The sequence below is a fragment of the Pipistrellus kuhlii genome, unplaced genomic scaffold (genome assembly GCF_014108245.1).
Source record: "Pipistrellus kuhlii isolate mPipKuh1 unplaced genomic scaffold, mPipKuh1.p scaffold_m20_p_6, whole genome shotgun sequence".
Classification (NCBI taxonomy): domain Eukaryota; kingdom Metazoa; phylum Chordata; class Mammalia; order Chiroptera; family Vespertilionidae; genus Pipistrellus; species Pipistrellus kuhlii.
In genome coordinates this window covers 14,876,285-14,895,174 of record NW_023425562.1, presented here as the reverse complement: position 1 = coordinate 14,895,174, position 18,890 = coordinate 14,876,285, and the positions used below count along the sequence as shown (strand labels likewise).

At 40.0% G+C, this 18,890-nt stretch overlaps 1 protein-coding gene and 1 long non-coding RNA gene across 2 annotated transcripts in view; one reads left to right on the top strand and one right to left on the bottom strand.

The window, feature by feature from the left end:
* Positions 1 to 18,890, bottom strand: part of KATNAL2 (katanin catalytic subunit A1 like 2) — a 64,129-nt gene that overhangs the window by 15,127 nt on the left and 30,112 nt on the right. Inside the window, exons 4-11 of the mRNA XM_036418212.2 lie at positions 17,913 to 17,955; positions 14,029 to 14,146; positions 12,885 to 12,983; positions 9,577 to 9,675; positions 9,310 to 9,387; positions 6,690 to 6,788; positions 4,375 to 4,438; positions 3,984 to 4,102 (exon numbers count right to left, since the gene is read on the bottom strand). Coding sequence (XP_036274105.1) covers positions 3,984 to 4,102; positions 4,375 to 4,438; positions 6,690 to 6,788; positions 9,310 to 9,387; positions 9,577 to 9,675; positions 12,885 to 12,983; positions 14,029 to 14,146; positions 17,913 to 17,955 — 719 coding nt within the window. The remainder of the gene's footprint in view (positions 1 to 3,983; positions 4,103 to 4,374; positions 4,439 to 6,689; positions 6,789 to 9,309; positions 9,388 to 9,576; positions 9,676 to 12,884; positions 12,984 to 14,028; positions 14,147 to 17,912; positions 17,956 to 18,890) is intronic.
* LOC123651518 lies at positions 771 to 7,346 on the top strand. The gene is made up of 3 exons (XR_006740297.1): positions 771 to 1,104; positions 5,302 to 5,397; positions 7,277 to 7,346. It is a non-coding gene; the product is annotated as an uncharacterized LOC123651518 (long non-coding RNA).

Here is an 18,890-nt window from a genome sequence, read left to right as displayed (position 1 = left end):
ATCCCTGAGAATCCCTGTCAATGACGTGTTTCATAGGGACACAAGAGCAGTGGAATATGTAAAAGCATTTGATGATCATCCCTAAACCTTTAGGGACAATGAGAAAGCTAGTCTCAGGAGGAAGAATTGCTGGGAAAGGCTAGAGTTCCACTTATGGGTGAAAAAGACAGGCATTTTGCCCCTCTCTGCTCCCCAAGTTACTCCACAGGGTTCCCATGCCACCTAACACTTGGTAGGCTCAGGTACTTGAAGGCAACTCCCAGTTGAATAAAATGTTCCATTCCAGAATAAAATGTTATAGACTGAGCAAGAACAGGAAAGCAAGCAGCAAAAGAACAGCCATATAAAAACAAAATAAAGAGCTCTAAAGGGAGATGTGATGGTGATGAAAGAGTATAAAAAATTAAACCTTTTTTTTTTTCCAAACAGGAAACCGATCTCTTGAGCACCATATACAATTCTTCACTGGTTGATCAGAGAAAGCAATAGAGATTTAGCAAAAGGTCCTAAAGGGCCAAAACAACAACAACAAAGGTTCTTTAATTGGAAGAGGAGATTTATTCTCCATGCCACTTAGCACTAGCAAAGCATCATAGAATGAATAATAAGGGAAGGACTCAAACAAAGCCAGGTTGTGGTTTTTATGAGGAGTAGCAGATCACCCCTTACATGTCTCCCTAGCACTGAATCGAAAATTGCTCACGTGTGTGGTATGTCCATGCTATGCACAAGTATTTTTCTTTACAGAATCCTTTTTTTTTTTTTTTTTTTTGACCATGACAATTGGCTCAACCTAATGAACTGAGAGAACGTCAATGCTGGGACACTCATCACAATGCCTTTGCAAATAATAGAGACCACCTTATTAGAAGCAGGTAACTTCTCCTTGTCACAATGGCAGCAATCTTCCCAATGAAAAATGGAGTATTAGAACTCTTTATTAGAACCACACATGTTCTTAAGGAGCTCCCTAGGGTGCAAAGAAACCAAGGGGCAAGATGAGACCAAACATCCAAGTGGAAGGAGAACCACATCTGGAGTCTCTGTTTCAATATAGACCATGCCACTGCTCTTTCCACTGCCAGAGAATGTACAGAATCCCCGGTAAGTGCTCTAAAAGCAGTAGGCTAAAATTTTCAAAAGTATGGGAGGAAGTTAAATCATAACATGGGAGGAGAGGACTGGGTGTTAAAAGATGTAAGCACCAACAGGTGTGTGCATTTGCTAAAGAGACCACTCAACTGCTCAATAGCATAAACTCCTAAGAGGCATAAACATTAGGAGGGGAGGGAGCAACATAACCCAAGGGTTCCCTATAAATAACTCTTAATTGGCACAGAAAGAGAAGCGAATAGTAGGAATGCTTTTTTGATTTAGGGGAAAGGTCCTAAAGGGCCATCTTCATCTGCAAGCTTCATAGTAAGGAATTTGACAACATGACCAAGATTCTGGTGAAGATCTTTTCAAGAGCTCAGAAAATAAAATAGTTTCTGAAAGGATAGAAGGTGAGATCCTTCAAGGTTAGCAGAGATAATCTGTTTTTTCTCTTGAATTATTTTTTTGAATATCCAAAATAAAAATGCATTTCACAGAGAAAAAGAGAAATAAATTCTTCAAAACTTATAAAAAGATGCTCAAATTCATTTAGAATGGAAGAAATGCATATTTGAGCACTAAAATATTACTTTCACTATCATAATGGCAAATATTTCAGAATTGTGTACTTCATAGTGTTGGGAAAGCAAACACACTCATCATTGATCGAAGTGTAAGCTGGTGCAACCCTGATTGCTCCAGGGAGTTGAGCAATCAGTGATCTTCATTCCCTCTGGCCCTGCAATTCTATTTTAAATAAATTGCTCTACATGACTACATATGCAAAGTCGTGTGTATGAAAGAACTATCCACTGTAGCTTTGTTCATAATAACAAGAGCCTGGAAACAACCTAAATGTCCAGCAAGAAAAGACTGGTTTAATATGTTTTGGGACACACCCATGCAATGAAATACCACTCAGAGATATAGAAGAATATGTTCTGCCTATAACAGTGTGTGACAACATCCAAAGTAAGAAAAAATCCTGCAAGGTATAGAAGGGTATAGACATATATGTTATAACAGTAGTTGCCTCTGGGTTTAGGGATCTATATACCCTTTTGTACATTTTTTTCCCAAAAAGATTAGTTACTTTTAAAATATATTGTAAAGTAAGATGAGAAGTCATTTTCTCATTCTGAGAAGACTAACAAAATAATACTAAAGCAGAAGAAAATTTTAGTTTAAAAAATGCTCACATAGAAGGAAGAGTTCTGGCTAAATGACTTTTCTGCCTATTCAACACTAAACAATAAAATCCATGTAGTTCTCATCTTTGTTGAGAATATTCATAAAATAGCTGAATTTACTCTTCTGTCTAAGTTAACTCCTGTCCAGGAAATAGAACATACTCTTCCTTTGAACACCTTGCAGTATCTGGTGCTCATAGTTCTAAATAGTACTTTTCAGGACAAGAGATAAAGCTAAACGAATTGTATGGACATTTTGTAAGAGTTTTGTTGTTCCTCAGCACAGAAAAATTGAACTTTTTTAAAAAAGTCTTCTGGTTGATGAGGATTCTAATTAATTGAATTTTAACTTCTTAAAATCCAGCTAACTAGAATCACACAGAACCCTAGATTAAGGACAAGCTAACCTCAAGCCCCATCTTTGGATATGGTAAATTAGATTCAAGATGAAGAACAAAGAAATAGAAGATGTCAATATATATTTCCATGTATTATAATCTTGAAGTGGTGATAGATAATTTATAAAAACATACACATTTAGACCAATTTGAAAACAATATAAAAGTAGTAAATAATAGGTTACTTTTGATAAATCAATCCTTTAAAAATATTCTATTATGCCTTCCAAATAAGCAGAATATTGTGAAAATAATTTATCCAAGAAAACATAATTTAAGCATACTATTTTAGAGTAATTTCTTATCAGAAAATATATAATATTTACGTTTATTTAGTAATAATTACTTATCAGTCATTCTACAAAGTGCAGTAGTTTAACAGGACTTCTGAGAGGGACCCACCTTACATTGAGGCATAAATCATGAACACGTATTCTCAAATGGTAAAATATTATAAAATATGCCATTGACTATGAATGAGATATTGTAAAGATAGAAGCAATCTCTTGAGGAAAGAAAAAACAAAACCTAAGCTATGAGCACTATGGAGGAATGTTCCTCAGAGCATTTGAATGAATAATTAAGTTTTACGTTTCTTGAGTCTTCCTTTGAGTACCTAGTATTAGGGACCAGGATACAGTAGTACCCTCTCAATAAATGTTAACTGGATAAACTGCACATGCTTAATAATAAATGCTTCTTGAATGAAGGAAAAACATAGGCCACTTCAGAGACAATTTTCTTTTTTAGTTTCCATTCCTAAGTTGCATGAGTCATAAAAGGGCTGTCGGTCAAATTCCCAAAGGAAGGGAGATCATATTTTGCTGATGGGGCATAATTAATAACTACATATGATAGTCAGTCCATCTCCTGGGTTTTGGATAATTAAGATCCCGAATAAATTCTAACATATAAATCACTTAAAAATAAGTAAGCTGTAACATCACTTTGTACCACTGTGTTTTGCTGGAACTTATTCTAAAAGAACAAAATCAAGAGTTCCTGTACCTATGAAAAAAAACTACTGGTTATCAGAAAGGGGTTGGGGGCAGGTGAAATAAGTGAAGGGGATTAAGAGGTACAAACTTCTAATTGTAAATAAGTCATGGGGATGTGCTAGACAGCATAGGGAATATAGTCAATAATATGGTAATAACTTTGTGTGGTGATAAATGGTAACTAGACTTGTTGTGGCAATCATTCATAATGTGTATAAATATTGAATTACTATAATGTGCACCTGAAACTGATAAGATATTGTATGTCAATTATACATTAGAGAAAAATAAAGAATTCCTACCCGAACAAGTTTTTCTGAATCTCCTCTCCATTTGCTGACAATGGTAGATGCAGAAATGTTAAAGAAGGTTGTTTTGCATTCCGTGGCCACAGCTTTGGCCAGCAAAGTCTTTCCTGTACCTAGAGACACAGGTGAAGAAAGTATGAGTGGCATTTGAGCTTCCTTTCTCTGCTTACAGTCAGAAGTCAGTGTCACAAGTGAGAGAGGAGAAAAAGAGAGAGAGAGAGAGAGAGAGAGAGAGAGAGAGAGAGAGAGAGAGAGAGAGAGAGAGAAGAGAACGGTTCCTCGGCTCTCGTTTATCCCATCCTGATATCCTGATGTGAGGACAGATGAGTCCATTCATCCTCTCATGCACACTTAATACCAAGATCAAACCAGAAATATTCGTTACCTGGAGGGCCGTAGAGCAGTAGTCCTTTCCAAGGGGAGAGAATGCCTGTAAACAGCTGTGGGTACTATGGGAACAAGGAAGAGTGGTGAGGTTTGGTTCCAGTATGTCAGTCACACCCTAGCAAAGACAAGCTGGTGAAGCTGGAGTGAGCACAGCCCAACTCTGAGATTCAGGTCTTCTGTTTAGTAAGGCTGGCTGCTTCTGTATACATCTTACATATCCCGACTTGACCTTCACAATTGATTGATAGAAAAGTATGGCTTAATTTATGTGGCTTTAAAGAGCAACTTTTTTTTTTAAGGAAAAGAAAGACATATGTAGGTACTCTCCTTCTCCATTACAATAGTTATTTCTTATATGCATAACATCATTCCCCACCCCACGTCACCTCTGCCTCGAGTTCTATATGAAGGCCTAGCAGATATGAACTTTAAGAGAAATATTAGAACCAACAAATAAAGGTGTTTGCGAATAAAGCACAAAACTGTAGTGAGGCCTGCTAGTGTAGCTCAGTGGTAGAGCATCGACCTATGAATCAGAAGGTTCAATACCTCACCAGGGCACATGCCCAATGTGGGGCATGCAAGAGGCAGCCGATTAATGATTTTCTTATCATTGGTTTTTCACTCTCTTTCTCCCTCTCCCTTCCTCTCTGAAATCAATAAAAATATTTTTTTAAAAACAACAACTGGTGAAGCCTGACATAGAAGTCAGGAACATCCAGTGCAGACAGCATTATGAGACATGGGCTCCAAATAGGACGTGCATGGACTTCAGTGAGTCTCTCCTGTAGGTCAAATTCAAGCAATCTAGAGGGTGGGTAGGGATGATAGAAAACAACCAGAAGCAAAGATAATAGTAAAATTATAACTAACTATTAGTTTCTTGTTGGTGCTAATGTCCAAATCTCTATGCTATTACATACAGAGCCTATGATACCATGGAGATAGCACACCCAGAAAGCCTCAATGAGATGTTCTAGCCTGTCCAGAAGTCTTGTTCTAGAGCCACTCAGAGAACATGGTGAGCACACTTTCACTCATTCTCAGGACCAGTATATAGCTTACCCATCTGTCTTAACACGGGGGTGGGGGGGAGAGAAGAGGGGACACAATCCAAATGTATTGATTTTATGTCATTAGAATAGAAGCATCCAAAAAATAGGGGCTGTGTGGGCTCAGTGGTAAAATAAATAGGTTATTGGAAAAATCTGTAAACCTGACTGCAGGAGATTACAGAAAATTATTTGCAGCTCCCTCCCCCAAGAGGCAAAATATATTTCTCTACCACTTGAACCTGGACTTTGCCTTGTGATTTTGGCCAATGGGACGTTAGGAAATATAAGAAGAGACTTGAAAACATAAGACTAGCTGATATGAGGAATCTAAGAAGAGACATGGGAAATGCTCATAAATTGGGATCTGCCCCTCTCTTGCTTCTGTCTGGGACTCTCTGCCACCATGTGAACAAGACCAGCTTGCCTGCTGGAGGCACATGGAGAGGCCTCAGCTGTCCCATTTATCCCAGATTTCTCAAGCTCTCCATCTTCTGCAACCACCCTGGCTGATGCCCCAGACATGTGAGTGAGGCCAACCAATATCACCTGAAAAAGAGATGAGCCAGCCCAGCTGAGCCCCTTCCAAACTGCATACCCACAGAACTGCAGAAAGATAAATGATTGTTGTTTCAAGGGCACTGCATTTGCAGAGTGCGTCTGTTATATAGTAAAAGTTGTCATACACTGACCTTTTCATCACCAAACATAGTCTTGTTTTTTATTTTTCTTCCTGTTCAGTGAGCCACTCTGTACAAAGATTTATCAGGAGCAAGCAATAAGCACAACAGGCTGGCTCTCTGGCCAGTGCCCTAGAGGAGGCTGTTTAGACTTTACAACCAGTCAAAGCAATGTGCCAGAGGATGTGTGTGTGTGTGTGTGTGTGTGTGTGTATGTTGGGAAATATAGATCTATGAAAACAAAATAAGTGGCCCTCTTCTACAGGAGATACTTGATATTTCTACTATGGTATTTTTTAGGGAGTCCAACTAATTTGAAACAATCTACAGGAACTGACAAGTTAGATATGCTTCAGTCTTAGATCTAATATTATCACACCTGCCTTGAAACCTCGTATAACATTTCAAACTGCCTAGGGTGACCTGGGCCTTGGTAGTCCAGCATTGCCAACGTAGAGGCAAAAAAGGCTAAGTTGTGGTCAGAAAACACCCTGGACTTCTGTCCCTGGTGGGTGTTATAACATACAGCTTGTCCAATGGATATGAATAAAAATACCCCCCAAGAGGCTTCCCATCCTTACCCTTATAGGATACACCACAGCTTCTTTGACTAACTGCTTGGCTGCATCGAGTCCAATAATGTCATCCCACTTTATGTTTGGATTATGGAGATAAATGTCCTGCAATGCACATTTGATCATTTTGTTAAAACTAATGTTTTCCTCCACAGCTGCAGTAAACATGGGAGCCACAGAATACTTGACTTACAATAGGACATAAAGAGCTGGTGATAAAAAGTTTATGTTAGATATATGTATATATGCTCACTGTAATTTTAGTTCACCAAAGGGATGCCATAAGAATATTCAGTGATTTTCCCTGAAGATGACATTGATTATATAATATGGGGCGGGGGGGGGGGGGGGGGGGGGGGAGCTCCTAACAATGGCCTATTCCTGTCTTCAGTTAATAGCAAACCAGGCTGATTGATGACCGTAATCAAAGAAGCTACAGAACATGCCTTCAAATTACATGCACTTTTACTGGGAAACATAGTTCCTAGCTGGTGCCTGTCCTCTCTCTTGCTCCTTGATCTTGCGGACACTTTCTTAATTTGTTGCATGAAAGAGATAATGCTCCTCTGAAACCAATTTCTCTTTTTCCCTAGTGATCACTTCCTACTTCCACCAAGAGCAATTGCTTCTACAGAATTCAGGGAAGCCAACAACCAGGCAAAAGTGAGTTTTCCCCTTTCATAGCAGAGCCCTGTAGCAGCCACCTAAGTTAATCAATTAAGGTAGCTTTTACTGATAACTCATTTACCGTTTCCAAATTCCAATTTCACAAGATGCCTCAGAACTGTCACTCAAAAGCCTTTCTCTGTAGGAGCTGTTTCGGGCAAACTGAATATCTAGAGTGTTACATTAAAAAAAAAGAAAAAAAGCCTTTTTACAAATTCATTCTGAGGATTACTCAACAATCTGGAAACTATTTTTATAGTTATTTAATTTTTAAATAAGTTATACATGCACAACCTCAAAAACACAAAAACCTATTTTTTAAATGCTGGTGAGATGTTATGCTCCTAATCCTGTCCTCCGTCCTCTCAGTTCCCTTCACCCACAGGTAAGGACTTTCATTAGAGAGACTATTCATACAAGTGTTTCTGGTCATGCAGAATATGCATGATCCATTCCTGGATGGGAACCCAAGATCTTGGGAGAACCTACCAGGTATTTAAAGCCTGGTCCTGCATATTCCCCAGCCACTCATAGATCTCGCCCTCTTCTAAAGTTGACATTGAGTTCCACATGGAGGTGTTTAATTTCCCAAAAGGAAGTTTTCCATACAGCAACCAAGTGTTATCAGTTAGAACTCAACAGGGCTACCTCATGAAGTGGTGACCTCCCCCTCTCTGTAAGCATTCAGAAGCTGATGACTGCTTCACATGGTACTGTAGAAAGGATTCCAGACAGAATCATTTCAGGACACTCCCACTCTACAACCCTATCATCACTAGTCATGTTATCCTTTTGCAAAAATAATAATGAGACTATTGATTTTTGTGATAATAAAAAATATTTTACTCTACTCTCTTATGCATCCCAATCCTATCTCACTAGTAATAACTTCAGAATTGGTCTCCCTATCTCCATTTCTTTGATATCATCCACTACACTGTCAATAGAACAAGCTATCTACAAAGCACATTTGAATACCCCATTCTCAATGGACACCTTTGAAAGACTTCCCATCTGCCATAGACAAGTCTTCCATCCTGGGCCCTGTTCCCTAGCCCCTTACTCAGGAGCCCTGGCCTCTCTCTCCAGCCCCATTTCCCAGCACTCCTTGCATCTTACATGGCTCACTGGAAACACTGCTCAATTGATACAATTTCACAGGTATATACCTTTGCCCAGAAAGTCCCCCACCATCCGTCTTATACTCTATTTCCTGGATACCTTCTTCCCTAACACTTTCCCCTCTCTTTGCACAAAACACTCCTCCTTTATGCTTTCAAAGTCCACCTTCCCCTGGGATGAGAAACTCTTGCATGCAAGGACTGTGTGATTGGGTCATCTTTGTATTTCCAGCCTCCGCACATGCCTGACACATAGTAGACATGCAGTGAACAACTGCTGAACTGAAAGAGAGAACTGCAGACCCTGAATTATTCAGTCATGGTGCAGCTTTTTGCACCATTTTAAACATTGTCTGAGATTCTAAGGGGGTAGGCAGCCTTGAAAGCTCAGTAATCTGGATAGTAAACTCTTTCCTACTAAGTTTGTATTTCGTGGAAATTTCCACTTGTGAAATCACCAGACTCCTGACATCTCTATTTCCAGGCTTTGACTGTTTAAACAAGATGCAGACATGCTCTTTCCTTCTCTAAGAGGCTTTCTTTCTTTAACTCTTGGCTCAGCCTAAAATCTTTCACCTGTCTGTCTCTTACTTTCTAAGTCTTTTTGGTTTTCTTGGCCTCTATAGTGAGATGGTGGGCTTTTTATATTGTAATTTTATGATTCTATAATTTATTTATCATGCATTATTGTGCCTCTAAACAATATGAGTGCCTTTGCAAGTGGGGGCACTTTATAAATAAATGATCATATTTATTGTTATTAATAAAAGAAGCAGCCCGCAATGCTCCAGGAGCCCCAATCCGCCTCTGTAAATTGTGAATTGAATATCTGATCTTACCCGGCTCACCACAGTTGCCAGTTCTCTCATCTCACTGTTCATGCCAATAAATGCACTTAGAGGTTTCAGCAGTCGTTCCTGATGATGGGAACAAAAACACCTCATGGTATAACATTGCTTGGTAATTCACAGTGACACAAATGATGGCGGATTACTATGATCTTCTACCCAATCTCAAGGTTTCTTTGGACTCGAAATTATGTCTCTAAAGTTCTTCTGGACTTTGGCAGTTTAGTACAAGATGAATGTCACATTTTAGCCACTTACCGCAGGGTCTGGGTTACATTCAAAGCTATTTGAGCCAAGTTCGTTGGTTGCTCCTTTGATAGCATCTGTGAGCAGCCCTCGGAAGTCAATGATTTGGCCCTGAAAGGGAGTAATGTTTTATTTACACCATTAAAACTTGAGGAAAGACTATCCTTAATAGCTAAGCATCATTAAACCAAGACACATTAATGTTCCTTGGTGTGTAGGCCCAACTTAAAGTGAAGCTTTAAAATAACCTGCACTAATAATGAACAAGGTAATTTCCTGAAGTGAGGGTACTCTAGAAAAAAAAAAAAACAAGTTGTAAATAAATTCTTCAGAATGAAGTTGGTTTAAGTGGAAGTTCACAAGCATTTTTCAGTTCCTGACACATACCATCTGCTTCCTTACATGTCTATTTCCCCATACTGTCTCCTCCTTTTGGAACATTACACACACAGGAAAGACTCGTTGGCACAAAAGTAATGAAAGTTCCTATTTACTATGGACTTTCTCAGTAGAGTACCTGGCACAAAACAGGCATGCAAGCTACCTTGCAAAAATTATTTACAATTTTTAATTTTTTTTTAATTTTTAAATATTTTTCAATTACAGTTTACATTCAATATTATTTTATATTAATTTAGGTGTATAACATAGTGGTTAGACAATCATATGCTTTACAAAGTGTCCCCCCCCCCATATTTTCAGTACCCACGTAGCATTATACATAGTTATTAAAATACTAGAGGCCAGCCGAAACAGGTTTGGCTTAGTGGTAGAGCGTCTGTCTGCAGACTGAAAGGTCCCAGGTTTGATTCCGGTCAAGGACATGTACATTGGTTGCAGGCACATCCCCAGTGGGGGGTTGCAGGAGGCAGCTGGTCAATGTTTCTCTCTCATCGACGTTTCTGGCTCTCTATCTCTCTCCCTTACTCTCTGTAAAAAATCAATAAAAATATATTTTAAAAAATAAAATAAATAAAATACTAGAGGCCAGGTGCACAAAATTCATGCACAGGTAGAGTCCCTAGGCTTGGCCAGCAATCAGGGCCAATCAGGACCTTTCAGGTGCCAACCAGGGCCTTCCTTTGTTCTGTGCTGCCCCCTTATGGTCAGCACACATCATAGCGAGCAATCGAACTCCTGGTCTCCAAAACTCCCAGTCTCCCAGTTGAAATCCCAAGGGGACACTTTGCATATTAGCCTTTTATATATTTAGATTATTGACTATTTTCCTATTCTATACTTTGACTATTTTGTAACTACCAATCTGTACTTTTGATTTTTTTCTATGTCTTATAACACTTCTGCTAGTCAGATGTGGTAGCCTAGTTTCATAGATGGAAATAAGGCCAGGGAAATTCCATGATCTTCCCAGTGCCATACAGCTAACAAGTGGCTTCAGGCCAAGATTCAAACCCAGATACCTGTCTCTCATACTCCCTCCAAATTCACCTTGTTTCCCCTCTAGGAAGAAGGAACAGTAAAGTTGTGTGCAAAAACAAATAATAACTATAAATATAAATAACTATATATGTAAATAACTATATATATATATAACTATAAATAACTATAAACTATAATTGTAGTTGGCATTTATTGAGTGTTTATCGTGTGCTGGGCACTGTACTAAGACCCTCCATTTATTATGACATTTAAAGTGACCCTATGATTATTTCCATTTTACCGCTGAAAGAAATGAGATTTATAAAGAGATTGAACAACTTGCCCAAGGTTACACAGCTAGGAAGGTCTGAGCCAGGGTTTGAACCTAGGCAGGCTGACTCCAAAGCCATTACCTTTAAGAGCAATATGCCTATTAAAGTTGCAAGGGAGACTGGGGAATCCTAAAGCTAAGGGCCCTACCATGGCAATGAGAGATGCATTTTGGAGATCAGCCTCCTGGCCATACACCCTCATTCAGCTTATAAACATCTGAAATTCAAGGGAGAAAATCATGTACATTTTATCCTGAGAACATTTCTGCTGTGAGAGAATTTACAGTAAGACTCTTCCAAAGCTTAAGTACTGGGTTAAATAGTTCCTTCCTTATGACCTGATCAGAAACACCCATTCATACGAACTTGAATGGAGATAAACTAATGTCACAAAACTGCTAGGCCCCAAAGTGGCTGAAAATACAATGAAAGTAGTGAAGGTGACCAGGGACGTGTTTCTCCATGGGAGATATAGATTCAAATTGTATCCCCAGCAATCACTCATGTATTTGAGCCCTGAAAGAAGTCAGGTCAGGTCAATGAGACAGCTCCCTTGATTTCCAAAGAGATGCCCCCCGCTTTCTCTCTAAACATGCACAACCCAGAGTTGGGTATGCTGAGAAGAGTTGACTGAAAGTAAGAACTTGATCAAAGAAAGAAAAGAAAGATGACACTTAAAGAAATACAACTTTAAGTGTGTTAATAAATACAGCTTTGGTGTTGATGCTACTTTTTCATTTCCAAGTGACATCTTTTACCTGCCTTTTGCCTATATCTACCCAATTTGAGTCTTTTCTGTTTGAGAAACTATTATTTACAAATAAGAACATGAGGTTCGTCATGAAAGAGATAGAATACTCATCAAGGACAAGACCAACTCTCTGTCAAGAGAGGTTTCATGGTTCACAGGAAATTACATTCTAGGTGAAGGCATACCTCCGAGAAGAAAGGTGACACCACTAATCAACAACCACTAAGAGGCAGAAAAAAATGAGTGGGAGGCCCCCATTTTTTGTGATTGTTAATCCTCATCCAAGGATATTTTTCCATTGATTTTTAGAGAGAATGGAAGGGAGGGGGAGAAACAAAGAGAGAGAAAAATGGATATGAGAGAGACACATCGATTGGTTGACACCCACATGAGTCCCAACCAGAAACAGGGATCCAGCCTGCAATGAAGGTATGAGCTCTTGACCAGAATCGAACCTGGGACCCTTCATTCTGCAAGCTGATGCTCTACCCATAGAGCCAAACCAGCTAGGATGAGGTCACTTCTTAAATAATGCAGCACAGACATGCCAATGTTTATTATTTTAATCATGGAGTTTTAAGCTGAAAGGAACATTAGAAACTATCTTTTCCAAACCTCTCAAGTTGAAAATGAGCTCCTCAGAGATGGGACAGTTCATTCAAGTCCATTGATCTAGAAGGAAGAGTCAGACCAGAACCCCAGGGTTCTAATCTTTACCCAGTGCTCTTCCCAGTTCACCTCACAGACAACCTTTGATCATTACATAGTAATTTTTCCGTTTGACAGAAATAACATTTTTTTTTTTAAAGAAAAGGGGATTTTTCCCTTTCAGTGTCAGGTTCATGAATTCTACTTACTTTTTGTGGACGGACATTTTCTCCTCCACGGCCTCTGGTGATTCCTGATATGTTTAAGCCAAAGTCAGCATTCTCCATGCCAGTGTTACTGACAACCTCCTGAAGAAAGAAGAAGGCAGGTAGAAGTCAAAAGGGACATAGAGATCCTGATTGTAGCTGCCTATTCCATTACCCCAAATCAAATGTCAAGTACTGGAGATCATTTCTGTAAATGGGGAACCCCATGTATAATTTGGCCACTTCTGTGCAGCCCCAAGATGAACTCTCTGCCTGTGCCATGTAGAGGAGCTGGCCTTGGAAGCATGGGCTACAAGCTGCTTTCCCAATGCCTCAACCCATTCCCACTTGCTGGCTTTTCTTTTCTCCTGAGACCAGAGGTGTTTGTTGCCAGAGGTGCCAAGTTTGAAGGGCAGCAGCCAGCCAGCTCCTGTGGGATTTATCTGCTACCTTCCCACTTGCCTTCTGCCTGAGTCAGACTACAATGGCCAGACCGTCCAACCTCTTTGAAGATGAGAGATTCCTTTTGACCAACTGAGTTTTGTGATTATTTCTTTCTACCCCACAAGACATCTTTGGCATTAATTATACTTCATAATCTCTATGGGTTCTGTTTCCTTTGAAACCGGGTATGTTTTGTTCTAAACCAGGAATCTCTAGGCCTGGATCTCCTAAATCAGTAGCTGCTGGACTCACTCCTCTTGCTCCCCATCTCCACCAGAAAGTCCAGTGTGGAGGTCTGGGGTGGGAACCAACCATGTCACTTCAGAAAAATCCAACAGGAAACCCTGAGACCCAGCCACACCCAAAACAACCCTTGGACCACATCTAGGAAAACAGGGAGGTACTTTAGGATAGGAAGGCCTCCTGACTACAGTTACCTCAAATAGGAGGATCGGACTCTGCAGCAAACAGGCCCTCCTGCCATGCTCAGCACTCACCCCTCAAGGGCTGTCACCCAGCACTCAGACCAGGGGAAAGGCTGGGGAGGGAAGAGCCCTCCCACTCAAAGTCAGAAACATTAGAAAGACTAGGGATTTGCCTGTGTTTTTAATTCAGCGACTTGGAAGAAAATCTACAATTTAATGAGATCATACAGCAATTTAAAACCTGCTTTTTTACCAACACCAAGCAAAACTGTCCCAACCTGTTTAGGATGTTCCTTATGGAGGGGTTTGGCTTCCCCTGGCTTCCCCATCATGGTTTTGGACCGTGGCCTCAGCTGACTGATCATGGGAAGATTTTGACAACTGTCATTCATCATCCTAAGGTAGGAAACAAAAACCTTGAAGGAAATTATTCTAACCACTTAGTCTGAGGTAACTAAACAACTCGTGGAGCACAGAGTTCTTGAAAGATAGACAGGTATACCACAATAGGGCCCTAACATCTGCACCCCCCTATCCTGTCCATCCAAGCCTGACTCGCTCAGTCTACCCATTGGGTTTCTGCAAGATGGAGCTAGAGTGCCACCTCCTCCTAGAGGCCCCTGACTCACTCTCTGCATTTCCCTTTCATGACCCCTGGCTTCAGTATTCTGTAAATAGCTTTCTTTTCCCAAAGTGCTTTACAAACATCCTTTCCTTGTTTCTTTCCACCTCTACCCAGCTCCCCCTCTCCCTTCCCTCTGGAAGAGCAGAGGAGAGGCACAGAAGGACGGAGTCCTCTACTCAGATGAATGAGCATTAGAAAGTCTAGGGATTTGTCCATGGTGTGCTGGGTGTACCCTGTCTACTTAAAATATCTCCCATCATACTGTGTACAAGAGATGTCAAAAGGGGTTCATGGAAGGAAAGCAACCTTACCTCGTCTCTGTTGTCATAGGTCATTCATGTTTATAAGAAAAAATTTCACCAGAATTGTATACTTCAGGCAAAACAAATTAACGGGACTGCAAGTCAAAATTAGTGGCTAACTGAGGTGGTGATGGTGGTATTGACTAGGAAGGGAGCCTGCTGGTGACTATATATGCCTTGACTGTATCTATGTTATACATCAGTGCAGAGGTAAAATATACTTGTTCCTTTCACAAACACATCATCAGGTGTTTGGTTCTCTCATTCTCTTACCCACCCATGTGAGATACTGTATTTTCCGGCGTATAAGACAACCCCCTAATTTTACAGTTAAAACATAGGTTTAGGCCTATATTCGCTGTATAAGACTACCCCCCACTTCCGAGGCAACACCAGTTCTTTTTTTAACAGACCGCCTCTCTGATTCTGGCCAATCTGAGCAGGCTTTTTATGCAGCAAATTATACATGTTCTGTACCCAAAGCTACACTGTGTTCTAGTAAAAAGCCTGCTCAGATTGGCCAGAGTCAGAGAGGCGGTCTATTAAAAAAAGAACTGGTGTTGCCTCGAAAGTGGGGGATAGTCTTATACAGCGAATATAGGCCTAAACCTATGTTTTAACTGTAAAATTAGGGGGTCGTCTTATACACCAGAAAATACGGTACATTTCTAGAATTTTCTCTCTCTATGCTAAGTGGTCAGAGAGCTGCCATTTCTTTCTTTGTAAGAAAGAAAAAGTTGGTCATGTCTACTATAACCATATAGCTATTTGGCCAGTGAGATCATCTATGCCAATAATACCACCAATGTCCACATGTGGTGACTGCAGTGTTGAGCCCAACAGGTAAAGGTCAGGAGAAGAACAACTGCCAGTTTATCAGGGCATCGTAGATTAGGAATAAGAATGTCTGCCCCTCGGGTCTTTTGCTGGCACAGCAATAAAAATCTATGAAATGAATACCAGGTATTTTATAAGTGCAAATCCTTGTGAACAGCACTGATTTAAATGAAGTAAGGATAGATAGATAGATAGATAGATAGATAGATAGATAGATAGAGATAGATAAATATAGATCTATAGAGAAAGTTAAATTTGCCTCAACATCCTGTGTGTCTGTAAGTAAACTGGGAGCCTGTTTTCCCACTGGAGGCAAATGACTCACATATTTGCTTTAACATGACTAAAGACAAGTGCACTAATGTGCAAAGAAACACAATTTTATTTCCATCAGCTCTAACGATTGTAAAATTATTTCTAATATAGAACCAAATCCACCCTGTTATTTAACTTCAGTCACTAGTTCTAAGCATGTCCTGTGGAATATTACAGAGAAGATCCAATCTCTCTTTAGAGAGTGAAAACAGCCACTGCATTATTGTAGGGACCATTGTTGACTCATACTGCATCTGCAGTTCACTCAGATTCCTACGTCTCTGGTTTTGTAATAGGGGAGCTATTTGTTGTTAATCTTTGGGTAGAGTTTAAATCATATTTCATTAAATTTCATCTTGTTATTTGGGCCCATCTCCTAAATTGTCAAGACCTTATTGCAAACTAATTCTGTCAACCATCGCATTAAAGAATTTTTCCTCCTTGGGTCAGCTACAAATCTCTAAGCTGGGTGCTTACTCTTTGGTGTGAGATGTAAGAATTAAGAAAAGTGCCTCTCATCTGTTAATAGCCAGTCACATGATACAACCTTTCATTTCAACAACTATCTTTTAGAATAAAATTGTAAACAAACAGTATTCATTATTTTCCTAGTTATTCATCCTGGTCCTAGCCCTTTGCTATCCAACCTTCATGCTTGCAGGTACAAACATCTACTCAGAGGAGAGCTGAAGGAACCCCAAACCATCAACATCTATCCCAAATGGGAAGCAAAGGTCTCCAAAGACATTCACTCGCAGAATGTTTTTCCAGGTGAGGAATGCTGAGAAAATTCCAAGCATGAATGTATGGCTGAAAAATAATCAGAATCTAAATGGCCTCTTAAAATGTTCCTCATTGGGTCTATTCAGAAGTGCTTATTTGTTACCAGAGTCTGACTAACTTTATGGCAACTATAAATAAAAGAATAGCATTCAGAAAAAGGAGACCTATGTACTACTATTTGTAATACTTTAAATAGTTTTTAAAAAAGAAAAAGAATAACATTCAGTCAAAACAATAAAACATCCCTAAAAAACAGTACAAAGCAAAGGTAGCTTCGGGCAGTGTATTATCACAAAGCATTCAGGGCTCCACAGCCATTTTATAAATGATGACAAACAATCCTGTGAGGTGTCTGACCCTTCCTTTTTAGGCTGCAGACCAGGGACTGGAGTCACAAGAGCAAGGAACTTAGTGGGGCAAATGGAACTCATACCTCCTAAAGGCCTAATGGGTTGCTTGTCTTATAATCTAAGTTTTCTTCAATTGCATTCTAAAAGTTTAAGAAATTTTGTTCACTGACTAAGTGGTTGTGAGGCCTCTACTAAAACTCCACTTCAACCTTCTCCTAAGATTTGGCCTTACTATATTAGAAAAATCTACAGGCCTTCATGGCCCACAGCTATTCCATCGTTGGCAGCCATGCCCTTGCACTCCTGACCATTTCTCAACAGTGGGTGTGGGTTGGGAGTGGGAAGAAGGGAATGAGGAAGACACTGAGGAGGACACCGTGTCTCCTCAGAATGGTCAAGAGACAGAGGGGCTCCATCAGATGCTGCAAGTCCCAAATGAATATAAGGAATATAAGGAATATAAGATGAGTGCCAGAAAAGGAGGAGAAAAGAAAGGCCTGATTATCTTCAGACAGGCCAGGACATGGGCGTGCACAAAGAAACTCAGGTGTGATTTTAAAAGGGAATGTATTTCTTGGGTGCTTGGTATGTACAGGGAACTCACTATATGTCAGAAACATGCTCCTAGCAGCTAGGACCTAGCTTGTCAAAAGTAGAGCCCTGAATTAAACTCAGGTCTTTTAATCTCTAAGGTCCATTCTTTTCAAACCCTGAGCCTAGAAAATAGCATGAGTGGGTGCAACTATTTACAGTAAAGCCAGGAGAACTGACAGACATTGGCCATGTCCTGGACATTTGTAACATGAGCGAACACATGGCTGGGCCCACCTAAATCATAAGACCACAGCCTGGTGCTGCTGGTAGACAGTCATGGAGCCACACTGGAGCATCTTCTGAAAGGGTCCCACAAATTCCTAGAGTTGAGTTGATCAAGATGAATTACCATTTACCTTCTGGCCTTCCCTCCACTTCTTGGTGGTATGTTATTTTCAGCTGCAGCAAAATAGATATTGGGAGGGAAAGAAAAGAATTCAATTTTTAAGAGAAAGTGATTTTTTCAAGTATGTTTGTCCTTTTACATTGCTTTTAAATTTGTGCAACAGCCTTTTGGAATTTAAAGACTCTAAGCTACTCTTATCTAGAGAGAAGCAAAACTACCAGCAAAGAGAAAGAAGAGAAAGTTCAGGCTTCCCAAATGTTTCCAGGTAGAGAAAGGCCCCAAAGGTCTTAGATATTAAACCTATTGTAGACCATGGACCTAGTGATAACTCCAGTATGGACTTAGTTACCATTTCATTAGGTTTTCATGAACTTGGAAACATTTGCCATGGTCTGTGGGGCATCAGGACAATTCTATGAGTCTGGCAAGGACTACTTTTCAGTCATACTCTGCCAGTTTACCTGAACATAAAGATTTAGTGTCCATATCCTAAGAGAATGCATTTCCAAGCTAGATCAGAGCTGGCAATTTAGAAATCAGATCATGTCAATAATAGTTCTGGTGTTCCAGTGGTAAGAGTCCTTGCTTTCTCTGCCAAAACTCAGATCCAGCAGCCAAGGGCTCTGAACCCTGCACTGAAAAGGGAGTTCAGGTAAAATACCTCTCTCTCAGACCCTTTCCAGCTCTGAGATTCGGCCCTGGCTATTTTTAATTGACATTCCTCTTGGTTTCCTGGTCCCCACATGAAATGTTAAAGTCTGTGGCTTAACAAGTGCCTTGTAAACAGGACAATGATCTCCCTTGGTTTATAATTACTTCCCCCACTTACATACTTCTAAGTCAATGTTACTACAATACCTAGGGCCCTCACTTTAGATCTTTCCTCCAGCCAGCCTCCTTGACTGCTAACCTATACTGGGTCTTTGCAAAATATTGATCATTATCTGGATTGATGGCTTTCAAAAGCATTTCATTATCTATACATGAG